The sequence below is a fragment of the Alligator sinensis genome, unplaced genomic scaffold, assembly GCF_000455745.1.
Source record: "Alligator sinensis unplaced genomic scaffold, ASM45574v1 scaffold273_1, whole genome shotgun sequence".
NCBI lineage: Eukaryota > Metazoa > Chordata > Crocodylia > Alligatoridae > Alligator > Alligator sinensis.
In genome coordinates, this window is record NW_005841943.1 from 751,234 (window position 1) to 767,316 (window position 16,083).

The following is a 16,083-nucleotide window of genomic DNA, read 5'->3' on the forward strand; positions in this document are numbered from 1 at the left end:
CACACACCCCCGGCCCCTTTCCTCACAACAGACTTACCAGCCAGACCCGCTGCTCTCCATGCTGCCGGGCTGTGCTTGTGGCCGCCTCCATGCTGCACTTCGGCTGTGCATGCACGCGGCATTTATCAGTGACATTATCAGTCATATCAGCCAAAAAAAGCCGATTGCCGATACAGTCAATTTTCCTTATATCGGTGCCAATCCAATATGGGACCAATGTATCGGTGCACCTCTATTTAAAAAAAAGTCCTAGTTTCACAGAAAAGAAATCAAGGTAATATTCTGGCTTTAAAAAAAAAAAGTGCATACATCTAAGTACATTAATTATTGGGCTTTATTCTGAAACCATAACTACAGAAAAATGTTTGGATTTTGAGTCATAATAAACCTAAAAAAAATACTGTGTGTTTTGTCACATACATATTTATATCTACTCAGCAATATTTCTGCAAGTGGCAGTTCAAAAGGTACCACAGAAAGGCATCTTAGCTTTCATACCGATCTAGGGGCTTATTGCTTTCATCAATGTAATGGCAACCTCACACACACTAATAAAATTTTCCTCACAACACTCTTGTGATGTACAGAAGAATCATTACCCTTATTTTCCTGTGTTTTTTAAAAACACAGCAAAGACAGCTAACACAGGAATTATCTTGCAGAGCCACAAGCTGAACTCAGGTCCAAGCCCCAGTGTAGCCCTTCGAACTTAATGGCATTCTCTCTCTGGCTACACACAACTTCGTGTCAACATTGATCATGAATATCAAAACACTAAGTGCAGTAATAAGAGACTGAGGAAATGGCAAACATGACATGCAATGATGCATCATACCTCAGTTACACTGCTAAGCGTACTCTCAACTTCCATTGCCTTCACTAATAAATGATAGAGATGGTGCTCGCTTTCATAGTCCACTGTATGAATCAAGCCAAGCTCTCCACTCTCCTGATTCAGGCTGAACAGACCACTAGGATTCATCAGCAGTGTGTATGAAAGAGACTGGCTCTGGAAAGAAATAGCTTCAATGACAGCTATGCTGTAAAGAACAGAACAACCATTAAACAAGTTATTTTTTGTTTCACTGAGAGAATCAGAAGTTGGAGGAAGAGCAATTTATTATACAGTTTAGCAATGCTATCTGCTAGCGGCTTCAAGATAACAGTTTACTTTTTCTTTATTTCAACTCATTGCTCCCTACTGCCCAGCTTCATTACACCCCCTCCCTCATATGCATTTACCCCCAGTTAATACTTGCAGAGAACTGTTATTTCTGCCTCATTTATCATTCTTATGAATTAAATATATTTATTTCCATTCTTCTTTGCAAATCAGATACCAGCTAGCCAGTGACAGATATAAAAGAAAGCTGGGGAAGAGGAAAAGAGGTTGGGCCGGGGGGACATGAGAGAACTTTGCCAATGGGACAGTGGCTTAGTAGGAAATCCAGCTCTCTGCTTCCTTCCCCTTATCTTTTGGGAAGAAGCTAGGATTTCCAATAGGACACCATTGTCATGCCCTTTTTGGAGGCTCTGTCTTTCATATCAGCCTGCATGCTAGGACAACCACATATGTGAAACTCCGACTCTCTAAGATTCGGGAAAAGGAAAAATGGTGTATCTTCTCATTCAGAACTTCCTGAAGAGAATGAATAATGGGTCGTACTGATTTCTTAGCCTATTTTGCGTTCTCTTAACCTGCAAAATAACTCCAACATCCCACCCTTCTGGTAATCAAAGTTTTACCATCCCATGCTGCTCACACACTTTAGAAAAGCAACAATAAAACTGACCCGTCTTGTTGGTGTCACCTGCTGTTGCTTTCCAAAGCTACTCTGTAGGCAACGGATGACTACCCTAGAGATTCAGCTGTCTGAATTCAGACATAATACCCATTCAAAAGACTATTTTCATCATTCAGAAGCTTTTTAATTAAAGAAGCATAAAGAGGAAACTGTCATCTTGCAATGTAGCCCATTTTTTGAACAGTTAAAAGCATTTCCAGGTGTTTATTTAGGTGAAAAAGATTCCTATTCAAAGCAATGAGCATTTAACCCATTGTACAACACAGCAAGATCATAGTTTCATCCAAGTAATCATTTCAGCAGTAACTCAGCCAGCCAGCTGCCTACATAAATTTCTTTCCATGCCTTCATCATTGCAGAAAATATACTTTCATTCCTCTCCAAAGGTTCTATCAGATAGCTTTTGTTGTGCCTGTTACATTTTTAGAAATCATCTTTTTCCTGTCACTGAGCAGAAGTCCCATACACATATAGGAAACTGAATGACAATTGAGATTAAATGCACAAAGCAAACTCACTGGGGGTTTTTTGTTAGTTTGTTTTCTTTGTGCGACTCTTTTGCTAGTATTTTATTGAGCGTCACTTATAACAACAGTGGCTAAAATAAATACTAGACAGGATTGTGATTTTAAAGTCAATAGTGTTCATTTAAATATTGCTAAAACTGATTACTTATGTGTTTTTGCGCCTGCCAAACACTAGCAGGCAGTTGTTCATGAAAGAGTCCCTCAAGCCTTTTAAAGTACATCTCCTTCAAGTTCTCTCCAATCTGGCTAGCATTTTCTGATGTCTGGATACCCAGAGCCAAAATTATCTGAACAAGATATCAAGACAAATAAACTTTTTAAAAATGTAAACCTCTTCTAGGAGATTAAATTTAATTAATCCAATTAAATTTTGGTCATGTTTCTAGAGATTAATATCTTTACTCTTGAAGATAAACTATTAAACATTGAGAGCACTTCCAGTACCCACTTGCACATATGGACACTTTCATAGCTCAATTCCTTTTCAAACATGGTAGAAACAATACACTCTCACAACCCCTATCATGGACAGACAGGTAAAGAATCATCCCTATTCTTATTGCTTGCAAATGCTTTGGTTAATAACCACTTGGCAAATCCTGTAAGAGCAACACTTTAACCTCCACTGAAATCCATTGCGTTAAAGGAAAGTGTTTGGGAGAATAGAATAGGAAAAGGAATTTTTTTGCCAAAAATCAAGTAGCTGCTGCCATAAATAAAGAGGTTTGCCACATTCTCTTTAACAGGCTCCATTTCTATTTTATTTGCCAATTTGTTTACTCAATCCCTCTTGCCAACTTGCCAACTGGCTGGGGAATTGCCTCTGTGGTCGGACCCAGAGGGTGGTGGTTGATGGAAGTCAATCATGGTGCCCTGTGACCAGTGGGGTCCCCCAAGGCTCTATCCTTGGACCTGTATTGTTCAACATCTTTATTAATGATGTGGACATTAGAGTCAGAAGCAGACTGGCCAAGTTCGCCGATGATACCAAACTCTGGGGTAAAGCATCCACACCCGAGGACAGGAGGGCGGTCCAGGCTGACCTTGACAGACTCAGGAAATGGGCGGACGAGAACACCGAAAAATGCAAGGTTCTCAACCTTGGGAGGAAAAACCTGCAGCATCCTTCTAGGCTTGGCAGTGCTACGCTGGTTAGCACTACGGATGAAAGGGACTTGCAGGTCATGATTGACCACAAGATGAATATGAGCCTTCAATGTGATGCTGCGGCTAGTAAAGCGAGCAAAACGCTGGCTTGCATCCATAGATGCTTCTCAAGCAAATCCCAGGACGCCATTCTCCTGTTGTACTCGGCTTTGGTGAGGCCGCAGCTGGAGTACTGCATCCAGTTTTGGGCTCCTCAATTCAAAAAGGATGTGGAGAAGCTTGAGAGAGTCCAGAGAAGAACCCCACACATGATCAGAGGTCAGGAAAACAGACCTTACGATGACAAGCTGAGAGCTATGGGGCTCTTTAGCCGGAAAAGCGCAGGGTCAGGGGTGATCTGATGGCCACCTATAAGTTTATCAGGGGTGTTCATCAGGATCTGGGGGAATGACTGTTCACCAGAGTGCTCCAAGGAATGACAAGGTCAAACAGTTATAAACTCCTGCAAGACCGTTTCAGGCTGGACATAAGGAAGAATTTCTTCACTGTCCAAGCCCCCAAAGTCTGGAATAGCCTGCCACTGGAGGTGGTTCAAGCACCTACATTGAACGCCTTCAAGAGAAATTTGGACGCTGGTCATGCTGGGATCCTATAAACCCAGCTGACTTCCTGCCCCTGGGGCAGGGGGCTGGACTAGATGATCTTCCGAGGTCCCTTCCAGCCCTAATGTCTATGAAATCTATTAAGTCTATGTACATTTTACAGAGACAACGGGGGTGGGTAAAATATTAAGTTCCTTATCCCAGACAAATCAATACCAGAGCTGGGATTTCCACCCTTCCTTTTCCCAACCAAGCTGTTCATCCACTAGGCTACAATGCCCCTCTATTTCAAAAGCAGCATACTCTCTTTTCATAATGCAAGATAGAAACATGTAAATACAATCCTGTGAATGAGAAACAAGAGTCTCTGTATGATGTTCCACAGAGCTTCTCTCAGAGAGCTGCCATCTACCGACCCTCATCTTCCACTTACTTTTCGCCCATTGGAGTATTTTCAGGAACAAACACAGTATAGGACATATTAGTAAACTGAGGAGGTCTGCAGCCAGCCAGGATGGAAATGGAGGTATAAGGGCTTGTGTTGCCGAATTCGTCAGTGGCCTGCACAGTGACCACGTATTCCTTGTTCCGAGTTAAAGGTAAACCAGTGGTCCTTATAAAACCTGTGTCCATCTCCACTTCAAATCGATCTTCTCCACCTATCAATAAATACACAAAGCCATTCTGAAAGAGACTTCACAATAAGTCTATTTACATCTTCAAATTTCAGCCTCACTCAAGCCTAATGCTATCCATTATTACACTTTTCACTAATCTGTACTTTTGAGACACAGTTAATACACATTACCTCACAAAAGGACAGGAGACCTGGTACCAATAGCCAAGTTTCACTGCACTGTGAAATACTACAAAAATATCAAGGGTTTAACTTTAGTTCTCAGATTAGCTGGCCTGAACATCTCCTCAGCAGCCTCCAGGCTTATGGCATTACAGGACAATATTAAATTGGTGCATATCATGAAGACTTTTTCACTCATTTTCTGAAAGATTATTTTCAGTTCTGAGAAAGATAATTGACCTAGTACAAAGTTCAACCATTTTTAACAGGCTCCATTTCTATTTTATTTGTTTACTCAATCCCTCTTGTCAACTCACGTTAATCCTCTGTGTGGATGCTCTTGTCAGAATTTAAGTGGCCATAATTCAATTTAGTTTACTTCATTTCCAAAGTAAATCAAGTTGTGGGTGCTTTGATTATGAAGAGGGTCCATGCAGCTTAACTAAACCTACTTTAAAATTTACGCTTTTACTTAAGATGAATTAGATTCCCTTAGAATCCCACAGTGCCTATACAAGCCAGAGGGCTGCACCAATTAATTAAGCCTGCTTATTGCGCTCCAGCCAGCCTCCATGTCTCAAGTATCAGTGTCCCCATGCTTCAAAATGGCAGCAGGGACGTTTTAACAAAAGCTTGTTCAACGAGCTTTAGTTATGGCGGTGGTAGCACTTTTCTGAAGTGTTGGGACACTGATACACGAGACGCTGCGGGCACTTTAATTAGAGTGGCTCTTAGAGCCACTCTAGTTAAAGCACCCACTCCCAGAGCACATGCAAAAACACTCCCTGTGTAGATAAGACACCAGTGGGAAACAAAACCATTTGCACTGGAAACCAGTTCAGAACAGCTACTGCACTTTAATTTTGCCTTATAACTGGTTTCACAAACACTTCCCCTTGTAGACAAGTCTTCAGTTTTGGATTCCCTCTTCTTTTTGCCAGAATTTTGTACAAACTACCTGACATGCAGTAGGACTGACAGCTTTCCTTGCAGCCTCTGCAGAAAGGGAAAGGAAGGGAAGTGGCTTGGTAATTAATCTAAAATGCTATTTCTATGTATGATGTTGCAAAATACAATGGGGAAAACTTGCACTACTCATTGCTGTACACGTTCTGTGCATTAGGGAATCCCAGTGCAAGTGGGCAACTTTACAAGAACTGTATTTATCATTTTTACTTTTACAAAAAGATTTAGATCTTATATATAACAAATATGCTTGTATAGCTATTAGTCAGAAGGATGTGTTGCTAATTCTGCCACAAATACAAACCATGACAAAATTTTAAAAAGGCATAGATTTTATAGTCCTTTCTTTTGAATATTTGCCAAAGGAATGCCCTTTTACAAGCTGTTCTTCCTAGAGATTTTAAGATTATATACACCAGACCAACTATTTTCATTTACCCTTTTCTCTTTTCTAATTCTACAAACACAAAATCAGCTACATTTGGATATTTTTTTTAAGTGGGAGTAGGATTAGTGTGACACTTTCAAGGTAGACTGTGAATTACCCTCTATATTTAAGAAAGGGCACAGGGGACAAGAGGATGGGTAAGAACCTAATAATTCAATACTGATCATAATAAACTTCAACAAGCAACCCAAATGGATATAAGTAACTGAAAGACTTGTTTCTACAGGCTTGTTTCACTTGCACTGTATTCATTACCTCTGACTTTTACCAAGCAAACATATCAGGCATAACACAAGCTGTATGGGTAGCCTCTGTGCGAGGCATGTGGCTGAACAGGGACACAGCACAGTGGCATATAGGGCAAGGAACAGAAATCAGAGCAGCAGTTTGGGAGGGAAGTAGATTAGAGTGGTACCTGGGGAAGGTGCAGGGCTTAATTTCTGGTATGCCTGCCAAAAAAGTGCCCCCCCCGCCAATCTAAGTAATACATTTTCAAGAGTAAAGCCTTAACTACACGATAAAATTGGATAGCTAAAAAAACCCACTCACAATCATGCAGACTTTCTAGGTGTTTGAAAAGAGATTTACCTGCAATAAGTGCGTAAGTTATCGCAGTACTGGAGTTTTCTTTGTTAGTGCAATAGGCAGCAAGCTGGTAAATCACAGTACCTTTTCGAGCATCAGGATCAACACGTGCCAGATAGGGATATGGGTACATACCCCAAGTTAGAAGTTCTTCTTTTGGGGAAAGAATTGTCACATGACACAGATACCAGTCATCTTCTGCAAAACATACATTAATGAAAACAGTATCAGATGTCATATCTAAGATGAGTTTCAAGAATTTAGCCAGGTATTTAAAGGTTTACAGATAAAAACAAACAAAAGGCTATTGTGCACATCTGAAGGTACAGGCAATACCTCAGCATAGACATGGTTATTTTGGCAGTTGGATTTTAAGTTAATTAATAAATTTACTGATATGTGTAAACCATTAAGTTATACCAGATAGCTACATCACAAGAAGTAGAGTATTAGTATGTATTCTTCTAGGAGCAAGTAAAGTTTTTTGACCAAAATGATTTCAGTGAATCAATCAATGCTGAAGGGTCATAGCTGTGTGTCAGTTCCAGTAAACCTCAAAAAAAAATCTGAAGCTGAAACAAACACTGAAAGATAGTCTTTTAAATATTGAGTTCATAAGACTGAAAAACAGTTAAAGTTGCTCAAAATCTAAAAATGTGTCAGGTCAAACAACGCTTTCGTCTACCTGCAATGACTTTCTGATTCCATTTCCATCATTTGGGTTGAATCAACACAATTCCTCAAAATTGCCTGTGAATTGAAAAACATTTAAATTGCCCAGCTCTGTATTGTTCTACTTAAATGAAAAATTCTTGATCAAGCTGCTAAAATAGCTAATCCATTGAATGAACGCCCAGCTAACAATTATGCAGCTAAGGAGAAGCTATTTTGTACAGTTGAAAAAAATGTGGTGCTGCCAGACAAGCTCCCAGAAAGAACAAACGAGACTGGAAAGGAGTCTCAGAATCTGCAGTGATTTAGTTAATGCTTCTTGCTAAAACTAAATATTGTCAACTAAATTTGTTAAATCAGTTCCTGTTGGCTTCCTAGCAACATCCTCCGAGATAGTAAAGAAATAGGTGGCTTCTTGAAGACTTTTTAAGTGCCAACAATTACATTTATTCCTCTGATCAGATATTAAAACTGAATTTCAAAACAAAAGCAAAGAACTGGAATTGAATACACAGAAGAATTTCCATAATTTAACTAGGAAAACAAAAAACTGTAGCGAGAAATACGCACACCTGTTGTCTTCAAGGTAAAGTACATAAACTGAAATCCAGTGTTTGTAAAGACTACAATGATGCCAAAAGGAATATTTATTTTTGTATGCATTTTTGTAGTTCTCTCTCACAACTAACTGATATCAGTATCCTTTACACAGGGACTGCAGAAGACAACATCACGTGAACAAAGTCAATTTCCAAGATAAGAACTGGCCCAGGAATTTTAAATGACTTTTCACTAGAACCATGGAATCCTGAGCATTTGAGATCTCACTCACATGAAGCCACTCAGTTGAAACACATCAACCCTCATAGCAAACAAAAATTAAACATAATAAGCGAAAAAAAAACAACCCAATGCTTGAAGGCACATTCACAGGAAAGTGAAGCAGAACTGGTTTTTTTAGGATATAATGTAATTATTTATCACTGTTTCTTTAGTTGTAAGACTAAATTCCTGGGACAGGGTTTTTCTTAATACAAACATTCCACCTACAGTACCATACTCTAGATCCTCACTGGAGTATGGATTAATGTAGCAATTGATGAGTGCATGTGCAAATCAAAGCAGCACTGATAGCATAAACTGAAATAGGCCCCAATTAATACAAAACACACCATACCATATATCGCTTGCATAGAAGTAGATCTTTAGTTTTAGAGGTACCTCTGAGACCAATAGGTAGAAAATGAATTCATAAGACCAGTGCAGGACACCAAAACAAAGATCACGGTGGCCTGGCAAACAGGTGTCACTGTCTGGTGGGAAGGGTGTATTAGTAAGAAGTAGGGCATCGACAATGGCACCTATAGATGCTTTTATAACTGGTGAGAACAAGGATGCATATGCTGTAAACATAAAGCTGTTTGACTGATGTATACAAAACCCTTTAATACTTTGTACTAGGCTTAAGGGTTAAGTTTATGTCTGCACCATGCCTGAAAATGACCTGCCTAGCACTACAGACTGGTTTTAGGTTTATTTGTAGAACCACAAACCTGGCCAAGCTCTTTGCCATTAAGAACTGAAACCTGTTTCCTTGTTGCAATGAAATCATTAGGGGCACAGACAGTATCCTGACAGCACGTTCACAAACCATCCAAACTGAGGAAGCCTGGCATGTTTGGAAGCATTGTTTGGGGGCTATGTGTTAACAGAGTCAGATAAGAACATTGACGCAGTCGACTCTGACAATACTGGGGACCTACAGGTACAATTTAAATGACACACAATTTTAAGAAAATTATTTCATTCACAAGGCCAAATGGGACATGTCCCCATGAGCAGGAACATGCATTTCCCTGGGGACAACCAGCCGCAGCATATTTGTGCTGCTGCTAATCGTCTCCAGGCACACCCTTGCATGTGTGCTCTGGTGTGCAGCAAACTGACCAAGTGGGGTAGCAGAGGCTGGGGCCAGCCCCTGGGCTGGCCCCAGCAGCCTTACCTGGGGTCCTGGGGGTCTCCTGGGACTGCAGCAGCAGCGATCCAGGTGATAGGAGCCTGGCTACCAGTCAGAGCATAGCTCTGGCCAGCCAGGTTCTGGTTTCAGGTGGTGCAGCTGCAGCCACCTGCACCACCCCACTTTTTTCTGGTGCAGGTGTTTTAGATACAGGGATTTCCCACCATCTAATTTTGCCACCATGCTGCAAATATGCAGCACAGTGAACAGAATCAAGAGTGGTGTGTGCATTTTGTGGCACCTCAAAAGGCAGGGGGATGCATCCATGGACACCAGAATTACATCTGCTAGTTGGAGGTTAGTGGAACTGAGAAACTTGAATTAATCCTAATTAAAAATGTACTTTACTGTATTCCCTGACATCGGGCTGTTCTGAATAGCACAAATGAGGGTAAGAAAACTTGTGCATATTTACAACTATTTATGTTCATCCAGCAATCAAATTCCAGCAGCTTTAGGAATTACAAAATCATAGGTTTGGAAGGGACACAAGATTTGCTCTTTCTAAACCATCTTAGAGAGATGCTTATCTCACCTTTTCTTGAAAACTTCCAAAAGCAAAGAGTTTAAGACTTACTGAGGCAGCTTTTTCCATTGTTCTACTGCTCTGACAGGTATTTTAGTTAGTTTGCTAGTTTAAACCAACTGCTTCATTTATTGCCCTCTGCAGAAAGGGAAAACCATCTTCTTCATGGCAGCCTTTAAGACCATTTGAAAACTGTTATATCTGCTACTTAATCTCCTTTTCCTAGCTAACACACACCTAGGGCCAGATCCTGTTCCACCTAGTAGGTGCTAGGGGTGCAAAGATTTTTTTGACCAATAGTGATGGCCGATTATTAACAAGCCATATCAGCCGATAGCGATCCAATTGCCGATATGCACCTCAGCAGCCTGGAGAAAAATATCCGGCTGGTAAGTCTGTTGGGAGGGGAAGGGACGTAGAGAGGGACAGATACAGGCTCCTGCGATGAGGGGCTGGAGCAGCTGCTGCCAAACTGGAGCTTGGGACAGAGCCATGGGGGGGGGGGGGGGGGGCTGGGCCAGGGCTGTGCACAAGGTGTGCTATGGCCACCCCAGAATTTACCATAGCCCCCTCCCCTGAAATTGCCTCCACTGGCAGCACTGCTGTCACCCACCCTGACAGCAGCCCCACCCCAAACCCCCCACCAGGAAGAGCCCAGCCCCAGCCCACAGCAGCAGCCTGCCCTTGCCCTGTGCACAGATCCCCACGGCTCCTCTGGGGATAAGCACAGCAAAAGAATGTGCCCCCCACTCCTCGCACCCCCTGGACAAGCCTCTCACGGCTCCGTCCTGTGTCCCTCCCCAGCTGGGCAGCGCCTGCCCCAGCCCCAGCCCCACTCCCTTACCGCAGGGGACTCTATCTGCCCCCGCATGCCTTTTCCCTCCCGCCACCCCTCCCCACCCCAAACAGACTTACCAGCCAGATGCTGATCTCCATGCTGCCAGACTGGCTGCGTGCATGCTGTAGCTGTGCACGTGCACGCGGCATTTATCAGCGACATTATTGGCCACATCAGCCAAAAAAAGCTGATTGCCAATAATGTCAATTTTCCTTTTATCAGTGCTGATATGACATGAGCTGATGTATCGGTGCACCTCTAGTACGTACCCAAGTATGATTTTGTTCTACTTTGCTCAAGACCATGTGGGGTGGGGAGGGGGACCCTCAAAACATGCCTGTCTTTGCAAGACACAATCAAGGCTCAGTCATAAGAAGCAGCAAGCAGAAGGAGGATACATCTACCTTTTGCATTAACTATATTTCAAGGACTCAGGCAGGATTAATAGAATCATACATAGATTCTTAAACTGATTTATTTAATAGGGAGAATAGGATCCAGAATACAGTTTCTTCAGCCTTTTCTTGTATGGTGTTGCTTTCCAACTCTGTCATTGGACCTTCTCCTGTTTCTCTACCTCCTCCTTATAATATAGTACCCAGAATTGGATAGAGCACTCCAAATGATGCCTAATTAAGCCCAGAGTGGTACTATCACATCCTGTATGAACAGAAGCATTGTTTGCAACCCAAAACTGTTTTTTTTTTCTTGTCTGAGATACTAACTGCACCATGCCCTAAGTCCCCAATTCTTTTCAGCAGCCCTATGGTGAAGCTGGTTTTCTGCCACCTGTGTGCAGATATTCGTTTTTTTCCTCCTGTTTCTGTAGCACCTTTTGTCATTGAATTTCATTGCCATTTATAACCTAGTCCTCCTATTTACCCTGAGCCTTTGTAAAATAAATCCTGCTTCCCCAGTTCTGTCATCTGTATATTTAGCATGGTATTCTCTATTCCTAAAATAATCATTTTCAGAACAGAATGTTTTTATTAACACCTAATTAAGCATTTTCCCTGTATCATAAAACGTTAATTCATTTAATCTTAATTCTGTGATTAATTTAGAACAAGTGTTGCCTAGCATAAGCCCTCGGTGTGCATGCTTTAAATGATTGAATGTTTTAAATGGCCTTATCTTCAGGATGAATTGTAGATTCTCTCATTTTGCAGATTCTCACTCTCAAGTTGTCAGCAAGTTTAGTCATGCATAGCAAAGTTACCACCCTACAATGTCAAAACCTCCACTGAACAAATGTGGCTCAGGAAGCAATGAAAGCTTCCTTATACTCTCCCATCACCAGAATGAAGGCCAGTGTTTTGGAGGGGCAATTTCCATGCACATTTTGCCTTGATGAAGTTGCCAAACATTCCAAGTATAGTTGTGTCTTTGCAGGCAGATGATACCTGCTCACTAGTAACACAGTCACTGAGGTCACTAAAGAGCCAACCATTAAAGAAGTATAGGTTGTAGCCATGTCTAAGGACATAGGCAGACAAGGTTCTTTGGGTAAATCAGTTATCTTTTATTAGACCAACTAACTAGTTGACATTTTTTTATTAACAAGCTTTCAGGTTTAAAAACATTTCATAGGGCTGTGGAAGCATCTGCAGTTAGTGTGCACTCTTTCTGGATGGAATGAATAGTAAAGTGCCCAGAGGTTGGTATGTATACAAGAAAGCCAATCAGTAAAAATATAAATTGAGGAGTCAGTAGGTGAGAGACAGGTTGGGGGGTGAGGGGATGAATGCAGCAAGTAAATAGTGGAATGCGCACACACCGGAAATCTATTAAAGACAAGAATAGCCAATTACCAGTGGGAGCACATTTCTCACAAGAAAAGCACTCTCTCCCAAATCTCTGAGTACTGATCCTCAAAGGGAATTTACAAAACACTTTTCACAGACGAGCCTATGAACTTCACTTCATCAACCTCCTGGATACAAATACCATGGACTAAACATAGACATTGGATTTATGACACACTATAGCCTGCCTGACATCCAACTCCACAGGTACCTTTCCACTATTTACCTGCAACATTCATGCAGAGAACCTTGTCAACCATTAAAGGATGCTCATAAATAATACACAAGTTAGATTTAAATTGAAGATTTGATAAGACCTTTTCACCTGCCAGTTAACTTTTTTCCTACTAAAGGAATACATTTCAGCAATGGACCATGCAAGACCGTATTCCTGCAGGGGCCTTGTACACAGACAGAGGCAGACTCTTCTGTACCGCCTGTCAATCTCTGAGGATGGGCATGACTTTCAGGGCCTCCTGGCCAATCAGAGGGGTGGTGGGGAGGGGAGCTGCCACACACGGACCACGAAAATGGTGGCAGGCACCATGCTCAGACTGTGAAAACCAAAGAGAAGCCACACCAAATTCAGTAGGTCCCTAATCACAAAACATAAGCTATAGGGCTGTGTGAAGCTTCAGTCCCTGATTTGATTCAGCAGAGATTCGACCCTCTGAATCGTTTTGGAGAGATTCAGAAAGATTTGGTGATTCAGATATAGACACAGCTTTAAATGTTTTTTCTACATTCCTCAAGGTACCAGGTGGCTCATGAATACTGCGATGGCAGGGCCGATGCAGCGTCCCACAGGAGTGCAGAGGGCTCCCCAGCATGCTTAGCAGCAGACCTGGAAGTGGACCAGAAGCACTTCTGGTCCACTTCCGGGTCTGCCAGGGAGCACGCTGAGACCCACCCCCGGCTTGGCTACTGGTGCCTCCTGGGTCTGGGGGGGCACCTGGGGACCCCCCACAGCCAATCACCAAGCTGGGGGGGTACGGGGAGGCCCCCCTGTGTGCTCGGAGGCAGACCCGGAAATGGACTGGAAGTACTTCTGATCGACTTCCAGGTTCACCACCGAGCATGCAGGGGGCCCCCCTCTGTGCTCCTGTGGGACACTCCATCCACCCCAGCATCGCAGCGTTGGCCGAATCGAATCAGGACAGTGATCCGAATCAACAGATCAGATCACTGTCCCCGATACGGGCCGAATCTGAATCCAAATTGAACACAGCCTGTTTTGCACACCCCTAATAAGGTAGTGCCAATCTAAAAATCACACGTGCTGTGTTTCCAGGTTAAATATGCTATTAAAAACTATTATTCTACTGGTCTCCCTTCATTCTAAAACATGAAGAAACATAAAACATGCTGCTTTTCAGCAGTTAGCAATACCAGCAATCATGGTAAAACAAAACAAACGGATCTTGTAAAAATATCAGTTCTATTTTAACAAACAGTAAATGGATATTGCAGATTAGAGCTAACAAAATGCAATTCACAAAGCTTTCAGTATATAAATATTAATGAATTATGTTTTCACTACTGCTGGGCAAAGTTTAATTTTGGCTTCCAACAACATTAAATATTCTCTGAGACAATGATTTTTTTTAAAACGTTTTATCTCCCCTCTTCAATAAAACTGAAGACAAGAAAAAAAATTCTGATTTAAATTTCATTTCGATTCAGACACAAAATATTTTGTTTTTTTATCTTCTACAACTCACTATCAGTCTTTGCAGACAGCTTTCAGGTTATTTTTAAAGAATGAAGTTCCAAAGCAAGATTTTTTGGTGCTATCCTGCAAAAAAAGAAATTTACTGTGTGCGCGCACGTGTGTACACACACACTGTTGTGTAGGAAAGGAAGGAGGAGGTTAGAAGGGTGAAGTATAGCAGAAGAAACAACAAATCTCTGCTATGGGATTTCTCTTCTCTATGGTTGAGGCTTTCTTCTCCAAACCCTGCAGCCAACACATTCAACATCTAAAAGAGAGAGATTTATTTTCTCTTTATCAGTAAGCAATCTGTGCCAATCTGAAAAAGTGGTTAAGATCCTAAGTCACCTATACAGCCATGAAGCATCCCATAGGCTGAATGGATTAGAAGGCTACTATGAAAGGTCAGAGGTAGACAGAAGCAACATTTAAAGCAAACATTTTAAGACTTCAGAAGCAAATATGCTTAGGATACTATTACAGATGTACAGCAGCTACTTTACCAAATGGTTGTGTTTGCTTCAATAAAACAAAAACAGTTGTACTGATGTATACACTTCTGCAGTGGCGCACCAGTTTCTCCCTGTTAGAAGAGCAAAACGATTAATGGGTCAAAACATGAAATCAATACTGTGGTTTATTTTGTTCAATTGACACAACAGTAACCTTGAACCAAATCAAAATAGTTTTGCCCACTGATGTTCCAGCTCATTATTGTTGTCACTATCAATCACTCAGTAAAACAAGTTCACTGACAGGATAAAACTCCTTGCTTTATATTTGTGCGATACAGTTTTTATTAAGAGTAACAATATGAATAATAGAAAAAAAGGAAATTAAAGGGCTGAGTTCTCTTCTTGCATCAGAATGTTTCCACTGAATGAAATTACATTGATTTTCAAACAAACGTGTGCAGGGCACACAGGGAAAGAACAGGCTATACTTGAGTGCAGTCTTGCTAGAAGCTCATTTTGCTGTAAAGAACTAAAGCACAAATAACTTCAGCTTTACATAAATACTGACTAGAGTTCAGCTAGAACAAAAATAATTAGAAATTATTTCAATGGCATCTATTCATTTATTAAGTCACTATATTTTAAAACAGCTACAGCTAACAAAACCTCAGCAGCTTAGAGCAGATACTTCCAGCATGACAGAACTCTTCCATATAACAGCTATATTAAATGAAAGGCCAACAGAAAAATTCTAGTTTTAGAGTCTGCATACAATGGACTGGCTTTTTAAATGCAAACAGTTAATAGTGTGGGCTCAAATCAATTACATATCCAAATGTAACTTTCATTTTTACCTTCCTTCTTTAAAAAAAGTAAGGGAAACTGATACAAGTTATTTTTTCTTACTGCAGATTAAAACTACACTGGTAGATGTGAACGTGCTTTTGAAACTTCATGTCTCCCTCAAAATTTTGGCAGATGAGGATGAAAATAAAGATAGCATTATTCTTGATGGAATTATGGCAATTGAGACTAATATAGACAATTTCAAGACCTAAATCTATTTTAAATTAACATCCGTTTCTAAAAGTAGATACAGAAATTAATTGGCCAGAATCACCCCACCTGCCAAACTTGTTAATGAATTATTTCTGTTTCCCATATATATGAAATGTTTTTGTTATAGAGCTACTTCAAATGAATTATGTTATGCAATTTAT

The 16,083-nt window shown here is 41.1% G+C and overlaps 1 protein-coding gene across 1 annotated transcript in view; it reads right to left on the bottom strand.

The window, feature by feature from the left end:
* The window catches only part of LOC102374051 (neural-cadherin-like), a 77,360-nt gene extending 62,390 nt beyond the window's left edge, over window positions 1–14,970 (bottom strand). Inside the window, exons 1-4 of the mRNA XM_025199421.1 lie at window positions 14,912–14,970; window positions 6,843–7,037; window positions 4,475–4,700; window positions 836–1,040 (exon numbers count right to left, since the gene is read on the bottom strand). Of these exons, the coding sequence (XP_025055206.1) occupies window positions 836–1,040; window positions 4,475–4,700; window positions 6,843–6,972 (561 nt within the window). The 5' untranslated portion in view covers window positions 6,973–7,037; window positions 14,912–14,970. The remainder of the gene's footprint in view (window positions 1–835; window positions 1,041–4,474; window positions 4,701–6,842; window positions 7,038–14,911) is intronic.
* Window positions 14,971–16,083: the final 1,113 nt, after the last annotated feature.